Source organism: Dasypus novemcinctus, chromosome 3 (assembly GCF_030445035.2).
Source record: "Dasypus novemcinctus isolate mDasNov1 chromosome 3, mDasNov1.1.hap2, whole genome shotgun sequence".
Classification (NCBI taxonomy): domain Eukaryota; kingdom Metazoa; phylum Chordata; class Mammalia; order Cingulata; family Dasypodidae; genus Dasypus; species Dasypus novemcinctus.
This window is the reverse complement of record NC_080675.1, coordinates 433,544-453,800: the sequence shown is the minus strand read 5'-3', so window position 1 is coordinate 453,800 and position 20,257 is coordinate 433,544. Positions and strand designations below refer to the sequence as shown.

General features: G+C 56.9%; 1 protein-coding gene across 6 annotated transcripts in view; it reads left to right on the top strand.

The window, feature by feature from the left end:
- The window catches only part of PACS2 (phosphofurin acidic cluster sorting protein 2), a 68,681-nt gene that overhangs the window by 21,938 nt on the left and 26,486 nt on the right, over positions 1-20,257 (top strand). For all 6 annotated transcript variants that reach the window (XR_009184249.2, XM_058290756.2, XM_058290746.2 and 3 more), the window contains exons 2-4: positions 15,277-15,364; positions 17,057-17,146; positions 18,167-18,292. Coding sequence is in view for 5 of the 6 variants with exons in the window: in XM_058290756.2 (XP_058146739.1) it covers positions 15,277-15,364; positions 17,057-17,146; positions 18,167-18,292 (304 nt within the window). In the remaining variant the exon portion in view is untranslated. The remainder of the gene's footprint in view (positions 1-15,276; positions 15,365-17,056; positions 17,147-18,166; positions 18,293-20,257) is intronic.

Here is a 20,257-nt window from a genome sequence, read left to right as displayed (position 1 = left end):
GAAGGGGAGCCAAACTCGTGCGTGTCTGCTGTCTGACAGCGCTGGCCCAGGGGCTCGGCTGTCCCCAGTGCGTGTCTCCGGCCTGGGTCAGCGTGGCTGCCTGGGTCCTGCCATCGCAGCAGGGGGAGGGGGAGCACAGAGAGCACCGCTCGCTCCTTGTAAGGGCACGGCCAGGAAGCGAAGCCCTAGCTGCTGCTCCTGTCACGTCGCCCAAGCTGGCCCTGCGGCCTCAGCTGGGAGAGGAACGGAGGGGGCAGGGGCCTCGTCCAGGTCGTGGGTTCTGTCTGGCTGTTGGAGCTCTTGAAGGACGATCTTAATTTTGTGAGGAGATCATTTGTTGGTTCTTGTTACTTTTTTACCTGCTTGTAACTTCTCTATTTCAGAAGTCAAGTCAGAGTGCTTTGCTCTCGGGTCAGGCATTGCATGGGTTCTTTTCACTCGCCTGTTTCGAGCAGACGCAATAAAGAGGAAAGCAACCACTGTGGGCACCGAGAAGGTGCTGCTTGGTGTAGATGCCAGGCTCTCACCTCGCTGCGCGGTGGCATTTTGTGCTGACATTGTGACAAATACGCTTTGTTCAGCTTTCTTCCTGCTGAATCTCTTAGATAGCAGACCCTAGAGAACGAGGAACTGTCTTCTGTAGTTTTTTTTTGGCGTGATTTCCTTGAGGCAATAAGTCCTGTCCCTGGATGTCTATAACTGGACGCTAAACCTGTGTTTCAGAATCAGCCTTGGATGAAAAAGAAATAATGTTCCGTTTATCTGGCTCTGTTTCTGTATGCAAATGGTTCTTTTTATTCTTTAGCTTTGGCACAAATCACATCTGCTGGAACATGACTTGGGATACAAAAAAGAAATTGTGAGTGGCCGTAGGTGTTTCCAGGGTAAGGGAGAGGTGTGCCTGCAAGCAGCCCGCCCCGTCCCCGTCCACGAGCTGAGGTGCAGAGCCTGCCAAGGAAAGGCCTGGGGTCCCGCAGCTCAGGCACTCCCTCTCCAGGTGATGGCGTGACGAGGAGCCCCCCGCAGGGGGAGAGGGCACGCACAGGCTGTGCTTCCCAGACGATCGCCTCGCGCTCCTGCAGTAGACTCTGCGACCTCTGCAGCTGGGGATTGGAAGGCACTGGCGAGGTCTGGGGCGCGTGCTTTGAAATCCACCCCTCCAAGTAAGCACCGCAGGAGTATGAGAAAGCAAGCTGCACCTGTACAAGAACAAAAGCTGGCCCGATTGTGCAGGAGAAAGGAATTTTATTAACAGTGTTGCAAGAACAGGCGTGTGACCTGGATAAAATGGCCAGTGCGCCAAACAGCAAGAAACACTGACGTTTATTCCCTAAGCCTGACACGCAGGCACCTCCCCTGCTCCCCACTGATTGGGCACTTCAGGGGTTACAGCCGATCCAAGAGACCTCACTAACTGATGCAGCCGAGTTGCCGCCCCTGCGTTCCCTGCATTCCAGGCTGGGCGGGCTCGACGCCTCTTTCACTCCTGGTGCTGCTTTTCAGATTGGGCGCCGCTTCGCACCATTGGCTGCCCTCGCTTTGGCCCTGCCCTTGCTTTGGCGGCACTTTTCAAATTCTTGGCACCAAAGCCTCTAGAACCTCCTTCCCTCCCTCCTGGCACAGCAGAGCCAGCTCCGGCTTCACCTTTATTTTTTTATATTTATATGTCAGTTCTATCTTTGCTTACTTTTATTTTTTTTATTTTTTATTTTTTTAAAGATTTATTTTTATTTATTTAATTCCCCTCCCCTCCCCCGGTTGTCTGTTTTCTGTGTCTTTTTTTTTTTTTTTTTTTTTTTTTTTTTGCTGCGTCTTGTTTCTTTGCTTCTGTTGTCGTCAGCGGCACAGAAGTGTGGGCGGCGCCATTCCTCGGCAGGCTGCTCCTTCCTTCACGCTGGGGGCTCTCCTTACGGGGTGCACTCCTTACGCATGAGGCTTCCCTACGCGGGGGACACCCCTGTGTGGCACGGCACTCCTTGCGCGCATCAGCACTGCTCATGGGCCAGCTCCACACGGTCAAGGAGGCCCGGGGCTTGAACCGCGGACTTCCCATGTGGTAGACGGACGCCCTAACCACTGGGCCAAAGTCCGTTTCCCTATCTTCGCTTACTTTTAAAGATTTTTTTAAAAAATTTATTTCTCCGCCCTCCCTGCCTCACCCCAGTTGTCTGTTCTCTGTGTCCATTCACTGCATGTCCTTCTGTGTCCACTTCCGTTCTTTTTTTTAAAAAAAAGATTTATTTATTTAATTCCCTCCCCTCCCCCGGTTGTCTGTTCTCTGTGTCTATTTGCTGCGTCTTGTTTCTTTGTCCGCTTCTGTTGTCGTCAGCGGCACGGGAAGTGTGGACGGCGCCATTCCTGGGCAGGCTGCACTTTCTTTCGCGCTGGGCGGCTCTCCTTACGGGGCGCACTCCTTGCGCGTGGGGCTCCCCTATGTGTGGGACACCCCTGCGTGGCATGGCACTCCTTGCGCGCATCAGCACTGCGCGTGGGCCAGCTCCACATGGGTCAAGGAGGCCCGGGGTTTGAACCGCGGACCTCCCATGTGGTAGATGGACATCCTAACCACTGGGCCAAGTCCGTTTCCCTCCACTTCCATTCTTGGAAGCAGCCTGGGAATCTGTCTTTTTTTGTTGCGTCATCTTGCTGCATCAGCTCTGAGTGTGTGTGGCGCCACTCCTGGGCAGGCTGCACTTTTTTATGGGGCACAGTCCCTGCGCGTGGGGCTCCCCTACGCGGGGACACCCCTGCGTGGCAGGGCACTCCTCGCGTGTATCAGCACTGCGCATGGGCCAGCTCCACACGGGTCAGGAGGCCCGGGGCTTGAACCCTGGACCTCCCAGGTGGTAGGCGGGCGCTCTATCCATTGAGCCAAGTCTGCTTCCCTCGCTTCACCTTTATGTGAAAACTAAACTTAACCCTTTCCCACAAATGCCCCCTCTTTCTTTTAGACTCTTTAGTTTCTCACATCTGCTGAGAGCCTCCTCACACTCTTCATCGTAGAGCTTCCTCTTCAGGGCGTGCAGGTGGCTTTGCTTGTGCTGAGTGGGCATCTGTTTGGTCAGGGCCGTTTCAGTGGTTTCTGAGCTGACCCTCGGGCACAGGGGATGATGCAGCATCCAGCTGCTGTGGGTACCCAGCCACGACGGTAAGGGAGGTCAGGACAGACAGGGCCACTCCTTCCACTTTCCACACCAGCTCTAACCACACATGAGTGGGGTGTCAGTGCCAGAATTTCCTGCCAACTCCTCAGGTAAGGCTGCTAAGCCTTGCAGGGCCTCCGTGACAGTCCCGCCTGGGGCCGTGTTCTTGGGGATGAAGGTACAGCAACTGCCTCCAATCATAACACAGATGCCTCCTTTCCTGCCGGCATCATGTCTAGGGCTATCCCATTTTCCCAATTGATAAATCTTTGTTGACTATAATATATATAGTTAATCCAACCCACATTTTTGTTAATAGTGACCCACCAGAACGAGAGGGACTCAAATCCTGCAGCTACCTGATTTCTAGCTTTAAATTCAGTAGGGACTCCCCGGGGAACTCCTGTACTATCTAGATAAATTCGGTCATCAAAGGAACCAAGGAAACTGCTTTTCTTCCTCTTTCCCTGGTTTTGTGTTTCTTCCTCTTTTTCAAACGCCAGGGTGAATGGGGTGGCCCCCTGAACCAGAGCACAGGCTCCTCCCCCCTTCTCAGGTAACACTGGTCAGAGGACGCCCTTTCCTCAGCACCACCACAGGTCCGCTAGGGGTGTGGCCAGCCTGGAGGAATTGCCAGTACGTCCTCACTCTCGTTCCATACTTGTGTACCCAAGGCCACGGTCCCAAGGTCCTGGAGCCCCTTTCCCCCTCTAGAGAGACAGGCAGAGGGACTTCCTGGACCAAGGCAGGAAGCCAGTACAGCCTTGTAGTTGCCCTTTTTGACAGGAGGGAAGAGCGGACAACGTACTGCAGTTTTCACCAGGAGTAGCATTCTGGAAGAGGAGCACCATGCCTTAAACTCCCTTTCATGCCTCCATATCTAGTGGGAAGGGCACGATGTGAGCTGTGGGCCGGCCTTTTGCACAAGTGTAACAGTTGCTTTTGTTCAGACTCCGGATGGTATGTTTGACTCATTCTACCCAGGCATTTCATCCCCATATCCTGTCTCTATTTCTATGTCTGCTTTAAATCCTCTGCCTTAAGTATCCTGACTGCTTTGGGGTCATTCTGCATCGGGGCACTGGCCTTTGTGGGTTTTCCCTTGGCATCTCTGAAGGGTGAGCTGGAGGGGGCGTTGTTGACGTCATGTCCACAGGAGGAGGGAGGACTCGAATACAGAACCTCCCCAGAGGAGCTTTACCTGTAACGTCCACCCTCATCCCGTAGACTCAGGGGAAGAATAGCGGTTGTTGTTGCTGAATCGGTCTGCCTTTCTAATGGTTATTTCCACTGGGTTACACTGGAGGTTTTTGCAGTCTGGTGGGGCATTACCTTTATAGAAGACCGTCTTGCCCTCCAGGGGTTCCGACTGAGCACGGCCTCCTCCGTTCCCGGCGCTCCACCCCTTGTCCTCGCTAGTCCACACGAAGCTCCAGTCGAGACGGGGAGGTTGAGACACGCTCTTGGTGACTCTGGGCATAGATATTTATTTTGCTCACTCAGCCACCTCTAATGTTCTGAATCGCCATCTTTTATCACTTGGCAGGTGTCAAACTGCACGGTCTGGGACTCTAGACCTTTGGTTATATTTACCACCAATTTAATGGGGCTTGTCATGACCTGAATCTGAAACATCAGAGTCAGGATAATTATTCTCATTTTCAGGAACATTAAATCCTTCACCTACTAGCCTATTAAGGCACTAGACAAGGTGGATACAGGTAATAGCCTTCCCTCTAGGTGGAGGGATGTCTTCCCACAAAGTGCACTGATACAGAGTCCGACCAGGCCCTCCCCCTTTCCGATACACCCTCCCAACTCCTGCCTTCTCAGAGTGCTCCTTCAGGGATCTGGAGTCGGAGCTATTTCCCAGGACCCGGCCGGTGTTGCTGGGCACTCATCGTCCGCTTCAGGCACTGGCCCCTTTACTCTGGCGTGTTGGGTCCAGCCTCTTCCTGGGTCCAGCCTCTTCCTGCTGTCCGGGCTGCAGTCTCAGTTGTCAACAAACCTTGACGGGGCCCTTCCCAGGTGGCTGAAGCTTGGACTCCTTCCACGACTTGGTTAGGACCCAGCTGCTGGGTGGTGTTGATGGACAGTGAGTTCGAGAGGCAGGGTCTGGCCCAGGAAACCACGATGCCTGAGAGATGACAAAGTAGGACAAAGCCAGTGTACAATTCTTAAGGAAGAGATCCTTCGACTCTAAGGAAGGGAGGTCTCCAGGCCTCCTAGGAAGAGGCAAGCCAGAATGCATTTCATAAGGGGAGATTCCCAGCTCTTTCCTGGGGCAGTTCTGATCCTCAGCAGGGCTACGGGTGAGCCTTAATCCAGGGCGACTTTGTTTCTAAGACCAAGTTAGAAGATGCTTCTTAAAGTCTGGTTCATCCTCTCCACTCCCTGAGGACGGCGGGTGCCGGGGTGCGTGGGAGCTCCCTGGGACGCCCAGGCTGCGCAGCACGTTCGCAGCTCATGGGAGGGAAAGGGGCACCACTGTCTGGGTCTCTTCCACTACCCCGTAACGAGGAACGATTTGTTCAGGATAATTTTGGAAGTTCCTTATGCTGTAGCTGAGGCCAGAGGATATGCCTCCACCATCCTGTCAGATGATTGACAATAGCCAGAACATACTTCGGCCGACCCACCTTCTTCTTCTGCCGTGTGATCAACCTGAATGTTCTGGAAAGGCCTGAGGTCCCGCTCCCGTCCCCCTTGTTCGTGCCTCCTTAAGAGTTTCCTACTGACCTTCTGGCAAATCATACATCCTTCTCTTACTTGGTCAGCTACAGTGTAAAGGCCACGCACCCAACGCACTTGAGCACCAGACCCCACCTGCCTGCACCCCAGCGACTCCCTTGGTCAAGGCTGCCAGCGCCGCTCTCGTCACCTGCTATTCAACATTTGCCCGTCACCCGGGAGGAGCCGCCTCCCTTGATCGTCCAGGGTCGCTCCTAACTGCTCCAGCTCTTTCACCTTCTCAGAGAATGTGGGGACCCCGAACCCTTCGGGAATGGAGGATGTCAGGATCATCACCTTCAAGGGGAACTGAGGGGGGCTTCCCGGCCTCTCCACCTGCTCACGGACTGCCTTTGCTTCGACGTGTGGCCTTTCTGGCGTCCGTTTACATGCACCCCTGACGTTTATTTTTCTGGGTAAGAGTAGATTGGCCAATACTTGTTTTATTATTTCCCCATGGACCCACCCTTTTCCTTTGCTGTTGATCCCCTTCCCAAATTTCCCAAAGGTGTGGACTACCCCAAAGGCACACTTGGAGTCAGTGTAGACTGTCCCATCCTTTTCCTCCAATAATTTGAGGGACTGATTTAATGCATTCAGTTCACAGGTTTGAGCTGAGCCGTCACTGGGCTGTCGGCCAGCGTCCTTCACCTCTCAAGTTAGTCCATCCACAGTTGCTTAGCCATCGTGCCTCCTTCCTTCTAGGATCCCGGAGGGCCCACCTATGGATAATTTTTCCCCCGAGTGCAGGGGAGGGTCCCCAAGGTCAGACTGGACTCGGGTCTGGTACCCAATCAGGTCTAAACAGTCCTGCTCGGGAGCCTCCATTTGGTCAGGTCCTTCCAGAGGAAGGAGGCTGGGTTCAGGCTGTGGTCTGATGCCAATACCAAGTCATTTTTCCCATCAGGATAGCCTCATACTTCAGAATTTGGGAGTCAGTCAGTCACCTTCCCGCTTTCTGAGACTGAATAGTTCTGACCCATTGAGGGGTGCTAACGACTAAGTCTCCCCAGAAGTCAGCTTCCGGCTCTCTCCTACCAGGAGAGCAGTTGCTGCCACAGCTTGAACGCAGTGGGGCCATCCCCTGGAGACAGGATCCGGAATCTTACCCACAGACTATCTCGGGGTTAAGCTGAAGCGGATCCCAGCCACCTCGTCTGCTATTTCCTTCCTGGTGGGAAATGCTTAGCCCTGGCAGGACGGCATGTGGGTCTGCCAGTCCTCGCCAGGATAGAAGTGGGACAGGTTTTAGAATAAGGGCTAGGAGGGAGACTTGGATTAAGCATGTTCATTAACTACTTAGAAAATGAAGTTACCAGGGCCTTTTAACATGTTCAGTATCCCTCGGCATGTGATCTAGAAAAGATATCCCCATAATCATCAAGCATGTATCTAGAATAGGAGAGAGATAGGTAGAGTACTTAATAGCAGTCAATGCACTAATGAGTGCCTAAGTTTCTTTTTCAATTGCAGTTAATAGACCTAAGCGCCAGGTTTGCAACACCATGCAAGTTGTCTCTCCACGGGAGCAGGCATGATGCCAATTGTGTTTAAGTCCTACTCAAGCACTCTGGTAATCACGGCCGTGCTTAGCGTGCCCTTCACACAGCCCGCACGCGGCAGCACCGCTGCCCTGGGGAGAAGCTGGGATGGTCGGCTCCAGCACTCCACTGCCTGGTGCATAGCGCCCCTCAGCATCAGAAGCATTTACTTCTACACCTTCACCACGATGACATTAATTAACAAGTATTTTACTTCAGCAGTACAGATGTCCAATGGAGTCAAGATTATTTTCCTTTACCACCACTTAAAATGCAGATTGAGGTAGCCTCTGACAGTATTTCCTGGTATGAAACTACTTTTTGTTATTTAAATCAATTCAGGGAAGCGGATTTGGCTCAACTGATAGAGCGTCTGCCTACCACATGGGAGGTCGTGGTTCAAACCCAGGGCCCCCGACCCATGTGGTGAGCTGGCCCACGTGCAGTGCTGATGGCGTGCAAGGAGTGCTGTGCTATGCAGGGGTGTCCCTCGCGTAGGGGAGCCCCACGTGCAAGGAGTGCACCCCATAAGGAGAGCTGCCCAGCGCGAAAAATGTGCAGCCTGCCCAGGAGTGGTGCTGCCCACATGGAGAGCTGACACAGCAAGATGATGCAACAAAAAGAGACACAGATTCCCAGTTCCACTGACGAGTACAAGCAGACACAGAAGAAAACACAGCAAATGAACAGAGAGCAGACAACTCTGAGAGGGGGAAGGGGAGAGAAATAAAAAATGTGTAAAAAAAATTCAGTTTCTGTTTAATAATGACTTACTAGAGTTAGCCATTCAAATATTTCAGTTTAAACTTTGCTTCTACAAACGTCTTATAGCTGTCCATAACCACACAGACAATATTGTTTCATCTCAAGACAATTTCTGCCTTCGCAGAACACATTCCTTTACTTAATGCAGCCTTCTGCAATACCTTCTCCAACTTGCCATATGCATTCAAGTTTTGTCCTACATACTTCCATCCTGATTTTAAGAAAACCACCTCTCTTAGGAAAAAACACATTCCTTTAAACAGATTTCAGTCAGAACCCCCACAAACCTTTCATGTCTTTCTGTATCTACTGAAGTCTCATATCCCTCATTCTGTTCTGTAAGAAAGAACAAACCATTCCTCTCAATTCAGGCATTTCAAAGATTTCCATGCTTTATTAATATAAGTTCTTTTTTGATTCTTAGCCATTTGAATAGGGCTCTTAACAATTTTCATTGTCAATTTAATATTACCACCTAGAAATATTAAAACATACATTGAGCAAACAGACAAACACAAAAAGAATTGTGAAAGCAAGGTTGGCACGGAGCCAGTCCTCATCTGCCCGTATTTGGCCAGAATACCCTGGGTGGTCATTTCCTTTCCCTTGGTCCGATCATTATCGGTCTGTTGTTTCAATCCTCCCTAGTGGACTCTGGAGGAATGTCCCCGGGGTTCTCACAGACACCCCCTCCCAGTCAACCGACTGCCTCTTTCTCCATTCGGGGTCTTGTCTGGGTTTCTTTCAAGCCCAGACCCATCAGAACTTCCCCACCAAGGCAGCACTTCACAGCTCCTTTTCTCACCTTGGCCCACGCACAGGGTTGCCTGGTCAGCGAGGGGCAGGTTTTCCCTTCCCCTTGTCCACAATTGGCAGATCCAACCATCTGGTCTTGTGTCCTTCCAGCTGTCAAAGGTGGGCCCCCAAAGGTGGAGTCCAAGACCCCTCAATCAGTGGGGCGCGCCGTCCCCTCATTCACCCCGGCAGTCCCCCTCTGACACTTCAGATCCCAGATGAGCCCCCAAAGTTGTTAGAAAGCTGTACCTGTAAGAGAACAAAAGCTCACTCAATTGTGGAGGAGAAAATTTTATTAACGATCTTGCAAGAACGGGCACGACCTGGATATGATGGCCGGTACCAAACAGCAAGAAAGAGCAACCTTTATACCCTAAGCCTAACACGCAGGCCCCTCCGCTGTTCCCCACTGACTGGGTACTTCAGGGTTGCAGCCCATCCAGGAGGTCTGCCTAACTTACCTGGTTCCCACTCTTGAGTCGCCGCTCCCCATCCCCTGCTTCTGGCAGCTCAGTGCCGCTTCGCTCCTGGTGCTGCTTTTCACCATTGGCTGCCCTTGCTTTGGCCCCACCCTTGCTTTGGTACCACTTTTCAAATTCTTGGCCCCAAAGCCTCTAGAACCCCTTTCCCTCCCTCCTCCAACTGCAGAGCCAGCTCCAGCTTCACCTTCAGTGAAAGCTAAATTTAACCCTTCCCTTACAGGTGTATGTTCTTGTAGTTAGTTCATTTGAATCAAGATGCAAATGAGGGGAGCGGACTTGGCCCAGTGGCTAGGGCGTCCGTCTACCACATGGGAGGTCCGCGGTTCAAACCCCGGGCCTCCTTGACCCGTGTGGAGCTGGCCCATGCGCAGTGCTGATGCGCACAAGGAGTGCCTTGCCACGCAGGGGTGTCCCCTGCGTAGGGGAGCCCTATGCGCAAGGATTGCGCCCTATAAGGAGAGCCACCCAGCGCGAGAGTGCAGCCTGCCTAAGAATGGCACCGCACACACGGAGAGCTGACACAAGATGACGCAACAAAAAGAGACACAGATTCCTGTGCCGCTGACAACAGAAGCGAACAAAGAAGAAGATGCGGCAAATAGACACAGAGAGCAGACAACCAGGATGGGGGCGGGAAGGGGAGGGAAACAAATAAATAAATCTTTAAAAAAAAAGATGCAAATGAGGTCACTTGTTGGCTATTTGTTGCTTCATCTCTTAGGTCTGTGTTTTCTTTTAACTTCTTGAGATTTGCACGTGGATTTGGGTCCAGTAGAATTGCTTTTCTGTGCACAGCCCCATAGACGTGTGTCTCCACCACCACCGTCAGGTGCAGGGCCCAGAGCAAGCCCCCTTGGGCCCTGCTGTGGCTGCCTCTCCTGATCGAGCTTCCGGCAAGTGCTGGTCTGTCCTCTGAGCCCTTAGCTCGGCCCGTTCCAGATGCCGCGCTCGGCCAAGGCCCTGAGATTGACGCAGCCTATGTGGAGCAAGAGCTCAGCCCGGAGTTTGCTGGCTGCACGCAGCTTATTTGCTTCTGTTTGCTTGCTCGATGGGCCCCAGGTCTCGCTCTTGGGCAGTTAGGAAGAGAACTGCAGGGACAAGTCTGCGTATGGACAACACTTGCGTCCACCTTGGGTCTTTTCTAAGGAGCGAGCTGGCTGGGTCACAGGGCAGCTGGATGGCCAGGCTTGTCCAGAGCGCCAGCCCGTGGTGGTGGGTGCCTTGCCCTGGCTGTGGATGGCACCGAGCATCTTCCCCTGCTCTGCTGCTTTGGTGAAGTCGGCTCAGATCTGCCCATTTTTTATTGTGTGGTTTGTTTTCAAATTGTTGAGTTTTGAATGTTCTTTATATTTATCCAGTATTACATATCCTTTTATTAACCAGCCAAAGGGGTACTGATGCAAAATACCAGAAATCAGTTGGTTTTATAAAGGTTGTTATTTGGGGTGGGAGCTCACAGTTTCCAGGCCATAAAGCCTAAGTTGCTTCCCTCACCAGGGTCCGTTGCCACGTGTCGGAGCAGGGTTGCTGCGACGTCCAGCCTTCCCCTTGCCCTTAGGGCTCCGTGGTCCAGCTCCTTCCACCACCAGCTGCAGGCCAGCAGGCTCCCCAGGCTTTGCCTCCCTCCCTGGGATCGGGTCTCTCTGGGCTCTCGCCACAAGGTCAGCTGTAATGCTCAAGCGAACAGCTCGTCTCTCTTGCGGGGCCTGTGTCTTGTCTAGTGGAACCTTCTTTCTTTCCTCGGTATCTGCTTCTCCTGTGTGTTCGCATCCCGGGCTCTGGGATCACAACTCCAGCTCTGTCCTTTGCCAGGTCTTTTCTCTGTGAGTCCCACCCACCAAGGGGCAGGGTCGCGGTACCCTACTGAGGTGGCCCAATCGAAGCCCTGGTCATAACTTAATCAAGGAAGTGGATTTGGCTCAACTGATAGGGCGTCTGCCTACCACATGGAAAGTCCAGGTTTCAAACCCAGGGCCTCCTGACCCATGTGGAGCTGGCTCATGCGCAGTGCTGATGTGCGCAAGGAGTGCTGTGCCACGGAGGGGTGTCCCCGCATAGGGGAGCCTCATGTGCAAGGAGTGCGCCTCGTAAGGAGAGCCGCCCAGCACGAAAGAAAGTACAGCCTGCCCAGGAATGACACTGCACACACGGAGAGCTGACGCAGCAAGATGATGCAACAAAAGGAGACACAGATTCCTGGTGCTGCTGACAAGAATACAAGCGGATACAGAAGAACACACAGCGAATGGACACAGAGCAGACAATGGGGGGGAGGGGTGGGAATCTTCAAAAAAATAATTTATTCAAGTAAAAGTGATACCTCAGAGATTAATTTTTTAAAAAAAATTTCTCTCCCCCACCCCCGTTTTCACACCGTTGGTGAGACTCCTCTCACGGAGGCCAGAGGGGCCCCCGGCACCTGCCCAGCTCCTTGCTCTGCTCCTCTTTGCGCCGGGCAGAGTCCCTTTCTCACCGTCAGATCACAATCGCTTTGCAGTAAGTTGAGCAGCTGGGTGGTGGTTCTTCTCTAGTCCGGAAGATCCTCCAGGGGTTTTCACTGGAATTGTGTTACAACTATAACAAATGGGCAAAAAATGATGTTCAACCCATAGCGTAGTAGTGTCTCCATTTACTTAGGTCTTCTTTGATTTCTTTCATCAGCGGTTTATAGTTTTCAGCACAGAGTTTCTGTGGTTGTTTTTGTGAGATTTAGCTGTTTCATGTTTGGCTATTGTAAGTGGAATTTTAAAAGTTCAACTTTCAGTTTTTCATGGATGGCTTTTTAAATGTTGGCCTTGAATCATATGAGCCAATAAATTCACTTAGCTCCTGGAGCTTGTTTCCACATTTTTATGCTTTCTTTGGGGTTTTCTACGTAAATTACCGTGTCTCTAAGTAAGAACGGCTGCTTTCCTCATGATCGCACGTCTTGCCCTGTTGCGGTGGTGGGACGTCCGGGACACGGGCACCGGAGCGGGACACAGCCCGCCGTCCTGCGGCTCTGGAGAAGGCACCCGCGCCCGCAGCCGCTCCCTGCACTGAGAGTGCCCTTCTGTCCAGTCTGCGGAGGCTTCACCACGCAGGGATGCTTGACTTTGTCAGAGGTCTTCTGACGCGGCTGAAGTGCGTGTGTGGCTTTCTCGTTTGGTCTGCTGATACGGTGGATTATGCGATTGTTTTCATGTGTTGGGCCAACCTTGCGTTCCGAGGACCCAGCCCGCAGCGGTGGTACATTATTCACTGTTCTTTTCGTATATTGCTGGATTCAGTTGGTAGTATTTTGTTGAAGGCTTTTGCACTAATGTTCATTAGGGATATTTGTCTCCTTTTCTTTTGTGGACTGTTTTTTGTCTGTTATTGCTCTTTCTTTTTTCTTTTCTGAGGTGCTGGGGCTGGAAATTGAATCTGGGACCTCGTATGGGGGAAGCAGGCGTCAGCCACTGAGCCACATCGGCTCCCTGAGTTGGGTTTTCATTTGCTTGTTTTTTGTTTTTTCTTTAGGAGGCACTGGGGACTGAACCTGGGACCTCCCGTGTGGGAAGCAAGTGCTCACGTGACCACATCTGCTTCCCAGGGCTGACTTCTTAAAATGAGTCGGGAGTACTCCTTCCCTTCCTGTTTTCTGGAAAAAATTATGTGCAATTGGTGTTATTTCTTCTGAAAATTTTGTTAAATTCTTCTGGAGTTTTCTTTTTCAGAAGATTTTTAACTATGAATTCGATTTCTTTAATAGCTATTGAACTGAGGTTATTTATTTCATCTTGATGAGTTTTGGTAGTTTGTGACTCAGTTTATCTTCATTGTGAAGTTTATGTGGAGGTGTCTGTCTTGTCCCCCAGCCCCACTTGCTGGTGTTTCTGAGGTCGGCAGTGTTAGCCCTTCGCTGTCTTTGTACTCTTTTTCTTTGTGAGTCTGGCTAGAGTTTTACTGATTTTATTGACCTTTACGAAGAGCCAGCTTTTGATTTTATTTTCTCTATTGCTTTTCTCTTTATAATTTCCTAGTTTCTGCTTTTATCTTTATGATTTCCTTCTTTATTCTTACTTTGGGTTTAATTTGCTCTTCTTTTTCTAGTTTCTTAAAGTGGACATTTAGATTTTCTATTCAAAACCTTTCTTTTAAAATATTAGCATTTAATACTGTAAATCTCCCTTACAGCACTGCTTTAGCTGTAAACCACAAATTTTGATATGTTGTATTTTTTATCCCTATTCTGTTCAAAATATTTCCTAATTTCCTTTGAGACTTTCTCTTTGACCCACAGGTTATTTGGGGTGTGTTCTTTAATTTTAATACTGCACACTTAGGGATTTTCCAGATATCTTTCTCTTACTGGTCTCTAACTTCGTGTGGACCAGAGAGCATACTCGGAATGACTTCATTTCTTTTAAACTTGTTAAGGTCTGCTTTCTGACCCAAGGTGTGGTGTATCCTGGTGAATAAGCCCCTTATCGTGCATCTCCTCCATCTTTTTTTCCCTTGCAATTTAATTGATGAGTAAGGTGGAAGGTGCTGCCGAGGCGTCCCCTGCCAGCCGTGGGAGAGACGCTCCTGCCGCGCCCAGCACCCTGGGCCCTCAGTGCCCCTCGCCAGCCCCCTGCAGCACGGCCCACCACTGCCCTGTGAGCTTCGGATGCTGCTGGGCCCCCTTGGTTCTCACAGAACGAGCATGAGAATGAGCTCGGTGGCCTGAGCGTGTGGCCACAGGTGCCGGGGGGGCTGCCGCCTTGCGTGGGGCGCCCACACAGGCCAGGGCAGCAGCGGCCTCTCAGCCTGGCTGTCCGTGCCCCACTGGCCTGGGTGGACCGTGGGGCCGGCCGCTCCGAGGGGGCGCTCTGACTTGTCCCTCAGCGCGTGCGTGTAAGGGGAGCCCCTGCCGCCCTGTGCCCGGCCCGCCCGCCCCGCGGCCGGCTGCCCTTGCCCTGGCGCTCCTGCCCACCTGTCTCCTCTCTGGGTGCCTGCGCGCTCTGGGGTGAGGCCTCGGCCCAGCACCCGCACGTGGGCACCCGCCGCCGCCCCAGCCAGAGCTGCCCCGCGTCAGCCAGTCTCTGGCTGCCTGGGAGACGGGTACGGGGCAGCGCCAGTGTCAGAGCAGCCTCCGGGCGCCCTCCGTGTACAGGGTCCCCCGTCGTGCCCAGAACAGGGGTGCAGGTGGGGTCCCCCGTCGTGCTGGGCACCGGGGTGCGCTCCATTGTGTCTGGGGCAGGAGGGGGTCCCCCGCGTTTCAGGGTCAGGTGCCGAGAGCCCCTGTCACCTGTGGCCGTGCGTTTGATGATCAGCGCCCGGCCCCAGAGCCCCCCAGCTCGCCCGCCCCCCTTTCTTCCGGCTGCCTGGCCTTGAGTGTGAGCACTGGAGGCCCTTGGGGTCACCCTGCTGGCCTTTCACGGGCGCGGAGTTGCTTGGGGTTCACATCCAGGTTTTGGGGACCAACAGCCCCAGTTCCTCGCTGCTCCCCCACCTCAGACGTGTTGGTCAGCTTTCCGCGCTGCCCATACCGCCAGCTGCTGCCTGCCTCGGAGCCCTGGGCTCCCCGGCCCGAGGCACAGGTGCTGAGGGCGCAGCTGCATGCGGGGGGCGGGCGACACCGCGGAGGCCCCGCAGGCCGGGCCTGGGGGCGCAGGCGCGTGCTGATGAGCCTGCCGTTGCAGGCTGTGCAGGGCCGGGCCTGGGGGCGCGGGCGCGTGCTGATGAGCCTGCCGTTGCAGGCTGTGCAGGACCGGGCCTGGGGGCGCGGGCGCGTGCTGATGAGCCTGCCGTTGCAGGCTGTGCAGGGCCGGGCCTGGGGGCGTGGGCGCGTGCTGATGAGCCTGCCGGTTGCAGGCTGTGCAGCCTGACGCTGAAGAAGCTGGTCGTCCTGAAGGAGCTGGAGAAGGAGCTCATCTCGGTGGTGGTGGCTGTCAAAATGCAGGTGAGGGGTCCTCGTGGGCTCGCGGCGGGCGCAACGGGTGTCACGCACCCGGGGGTCTCTGGCAGCCCTGCCCTTCTCCGTTCTGGAAGCTCGCTCTTGCGTTCTGCTTTTCACTCCTTCTCAAAACTGCCCCCCAGGGAAAGGGGGCCTGGCGGGGAGGGGGAGGCAGGGGCTCGTCCCAGCCGAGCCTGAGGAGCTGCGGAGGACGCACCGGTGCCCCCTGGCCTTGTGGACGCGGCTCGCCTCTTGCTGGGATGCCCTTCTCCGCTCCAGGGCCCACGTTGCCCCAAGCCGTCCCCCCAGGCTGCCTGCTGGCTCGTAGCAGCCTCGTCCTTGGCTGGGCGCCCACCCTGGGGCCCCTGCACGCAGTACCCCACAGGCGCGGGAGTCTGGTGGGGGAGAGCCCAGTGGTCAGGAAGGCGGGAGCCGGGCCCAGCAGTCAGGGAGGCGGTGGGAGCCGGGCCCAGTGGTCAGGGAGGCGGTGGGAGGCGGCAGGAGCCGGGCCCAGCAGTCTGGGAGGTGCGAGCCGGGACCAGCGGTCAGGGAGGCAGTGCGAGCCGGGACCAGCGGTCAGGGAGGCAGTGGGAGCCGGGCCCAGTGGTCAGGGAGGCGGTGAGAGGCGGCGGGAGCCGGACCCAGTGGTCGGGGAGGTGCGAGCTGGGCCCAGCGGTCAGGGAGGCAGTGGGAGCCCGGCCCAGCGGTCAGGGAGGCGGTGAGAGGCGGCGGGAGCCGGACCCAGTGGTCGGGGAGGTGCGAGCTGGGCCCAGCAGTCAAGGAGGCGGCGGGAGTCAGGCCCAGCGGTCAGGGAGGTGGTGAGAGGCGGCGGGAGCCGGGCCCAGTGGTCGGGGAGGTGTGAGCTGGGCCCAGCGGTCAAGGAGGCGGCGGGAGTCAGGCCCAGCGGTCAGGGAGGCGGCGGGCCTGGGCCTCCGGGGCCGTCGGTTCTCTGCAGGCTGGTCCCTGGTTTTGTCATCTCCCCTCGCGTGAGCGCTCCGTGGGGCGTGGGCCCTGCCGTGGCTGATGCCAGGACCGACGAGCCCACCCACACTCTGGGGGTCCAGCCAGACCCCTGCTCCCAGGACACTAGGACCCTCAGTCCCGTGAGGTGCCCCAAGGGTCCGTCGCCCCAGCTGAGAGCTGTGAGCTTAAATAGAGGACTCCAGACCCCTCGTTCCCTGTGAGGTCGTGTCCACCCCACGGCAGTGCGGCTGAGGCCACCGCGGGCAAGGCGCGTGCTGCGCCGCGATCCCTCCCAGGCCAGTCCCCACTGCGTGCGGGCCCTTGGCTCTGGGCCTCTCGCCTGGGGAGGGGTCCAGGTCTCGCCGGGTCTTCAGGACAGGACAGAAGGCGCAGAGGCGACCTCAGGACAGATCCCCTTCCTGCTGACCCCTCACCCATGCCGGACTCCCCCGCCCCCTCGGCCCCCTCAGACCCCTGGCCTCCCGTGCTGCCTCGACGGCCCCTCTTCGCCTGAGTCCTCGGGTCACTTGCACCCCTCGCAGACCCTTGGCTCCTCACCTGCTTCTCTGGGGCTGTCTTCTCTTGGGGTGTCCACGCCTGAGCAAGCGGTCTGGGCGCCCCGGCATGAGCTGGGGGGGCTCGCTCTGCCCCTCATGAGGAGCTGGGGGGGCTCGCTCCACCTAACGAGGGGCTGGGGGCTCCGCTCCGCCCCTAACAGCCACCCCATCCTCGCAGGGCTCCAAGCGGATTCTGCGTTCGCACGAGATCGTGCTGCCCCCCAGTGGACGCGTGGAGACCGACCTGGCGCTGACCTTCTCCCTGCAGGTAGGCCTGCCGCCTGGAGCCCACCCGCGGCTCGCATTCAGTTCCCAGGAAAGTCACATTTTCAAGGGAGGCCTTGCTCTGCGATGGAATGAGGCGAGGACTGTTTGCAGCGGGCCGGGGCCTCGGGGGGCCTCGGGGGGCCTCGGGGGGCCTCGCCCTGGCGCTGGGGAAGCCTGGCGGCCCGCGCTGGCCAGACGCAGCTCCCCGGCCTGCGCGCCTTTTTACCCACTCAGGGGACTGGTGCCACTTCGGTGGAGCACACGTATTTCCTTCTTGCTTGATGGAGCTGCTTTAAAGACGTTAACACACTTAGTACCAACTCACTTCAGACCCGTGAAAAATCTTCTGTCCTCGCTAAGTGAGCAGGAGCAGCTGAGAACTGCCAGCTCACGCCTCGTGCCTCCCCAGAGCCCGCCGGGGCTGCGGGGCCGGCGCCAGGGCCGCCTGTGGGTCCTGACCGCGCCAGAGCAGCGCCGCTTTCTGCCGCTGGCTTCCCTTTCTCTCCTGGGGCTCAGACTTAACCAAGTGACATTTCAAACGTGCAGGTCGCCCTCCTCGGGCCTGGCGCATCTGGCGGGTGTCGCCGCCACCCCAGTCCTGTCGCTTGTACGGGTGACGGGTGCTTCACGCACATGCGCTCTGCCAGCGCGCAGGCGTCAGCCCTCTACGGGTGGGGACGCGCCTCTGGGCGGCAGCTCCGTGTGATGCCCAAGCACCTTCCACACGGGGGCTGCTGACCAGGGCCCCCCGGCGCCCTGAACGCATGAGGTGTAGGGCCGCACTGGGCCCCGCTGGTGCGCAGGGGCCTCCACAGATGGCGCGTCCTCCAGCGTGGCCCTCGGGCAGAGGCCGTGCCACCGTCGGCCCAGCAAGGCGCAGCCCGCTCCTCCGCAGACCCCAGCTCCAGGTGGCGCGGGGCCGGTCTGCGCCTGTGTGAGCCGGCACCGCCACGGCCCCCGGCATGACAGCCGGGGCCCCTTCCACTGCTCTACGGGTGCTGACGCCACGTCATTCCCGCAGTACCCCCACTTCTTGAAAAGGGAAGGCAACAAGCTTCAGATCATGCTACAGCGGAGGAAGCGATACAAAAACCGCACCATTCTGGGCTACAAGACGCTGGCGGCAGGCTCCATCAACATGGCGGAGGTGAGCTCCTCGGGCCCTCGCCAGCTCGCGGGCCGGCCCCTGGGGTGCTCCGCTGCGCCTGTGCCCTCAGTGCGCCCCACCCCAGGTGCTCACAGCCCAGCCGCCCTGCCTCGGGGAGGCTTTGAGCTTGGGGGGCCTGTTGGGGAGCCCCTTCCAGGAAGACGCTCCTTGCCTGTGCCCCCGCCACGTCCAGCTGCCTCTAACGCAGGGCCGGGTGCTCACGCTCGGGCAGCCAGGCCCCCTGTGTAGCCACCAGGGTGCAGCAGGAGGGCAGGCTGCGCGGGGGCCTGGTGCGGGTGGGCGGCCGCTGCCCAGGGGCTGCTGGCGGAGCCGTTCTTCCAGGTGCCCCTGCGTCATGGAGGTGCTGGCTCCGCTTGCCGCCCCTCGCCCCGGCCCACCAGGCTGCGCCCCACCCCCGAGGGCGCCCCCCCCCCCCCCGGCCTGGCCCCCGCCCTCGCCTCCCGCGCCGGTGCCCTGGCTTTGGGTGTCTGGGGCCACCGGTATCGGGAACACAGTGGACGGGCCGGCCCTGTTGCCTTGCCCTCCGCAGGTGGGCTGGGAGGGGAGGGTGCAGGGGGCTGCGGCAGGGGCTGGCATCCCTGGACCGGGGGGCGCCATGCTGGGGCTGGGGAAGCCGTGGAGGGAGCGCACTCGCTGGGCGCGGGGAGGGGCCGGCGGGTGACCTTCACGGGGAGCCTGCGCAGCAGGGGCGAGCCCTCGGGGCTGGGTGCGGCCGGGGCCAGCGGTGGGTCAGTGCCAGGTGGTGCTGCTGAGCCGTGCTGACCAGCGCCTCTTGGCACTAAAAGCGCCCCTGTCCGGAGGCCCACCCTCCTGTGCCCAGAGCCCCTTGGGATGGCCTGGCAGGGCGCCCTGGCACCTGGCATTGGGTGGACCCACCTGTGCGCAGCCTCCGGATGGGCCCTCCCCACGCCGGCCGGCCGGGCATGCTCACGGGCAGCTTACAGAGGCTGTCCGGCCGCCTGACCACACGCTCCTGGAGGGGCCGGCAGCGAGAGGGCAGGGCACCCTTGCCCGGATGGCTCCGCAGCCGCTCCTGTTAGGAGGGGCTCCGGTGGGGGGGCAGCGTCGGCCTCCTGGGGGTGGCGGCGGGGGGGGCAGCGTCGGCCTCCTGGGGGTGGCTGGCGGGGGGACAGCCTCAGCCTCCTCCTGGGGGCGGCGGGGGGGGGCAGCGTCGGCCTCCTGGGGGCAGCAGGCCAGGAGTGTCCCCACAGGCCCACGTCCCTCCCTGGTGGGGCCTTGGGTGTAGCCTGGGTGTGGCCTGGACTCTGCGGCTTTGCCCAGGCGCTCGGTGTGGAGGGCAGCGTCCTCACGGAAGGGGGAGGGGTGACAGGGCCCCTGCCAGGCTGTGCCGCCGCGGTCGTCCCTGCGGGCTGGTCGAGTCCAGAGACGCCCGTGAGCATTTCCTAGCTGCGTGCACCGAGGCAGCTGGGGCTGCGTGCACCGAGGCGCGGCACTCAACCGGCTGCCAGCCCTTGCGTCCGTTTGTGTGCTTTCTTGTGAGTCTTATTTTCCTGTGTGTATTGTTTGTTTTTGCAAGACCATTGAATATTCTGTCTACACAATCCTGTAGGCGTTGCCTCACATAACACACCACTGTCTCTTGTGTTGTTGAAATGTTCCTTAAAAGGGGGTCACACACCCACACGGTCTTGAGCTTATACGTCGGGGTCTGAGCTTGGTTTCTTGGTGATCCTTTTCCCCTTAGTCAGCTGTAATGCTTGGTCTGTCAACCTGTGAATTTTTAAAGTATGATTCAGGTAATGTGTTCTTTACTGTGTAATCAAAAGTTAAGAAAGGAAAAATGGGGGAGCAACCTGTTGGCAGGTGCCGGGTCAGCCCAAGTGAGGAAGGGCTGAGGGACGCGCGCACGGGTCTTGGTATCTGGGTGGTCAGCTGGCCAGCCCCAGGGCCTGTCTTCTCTAAGGTTGGAATTTGGACACGGGC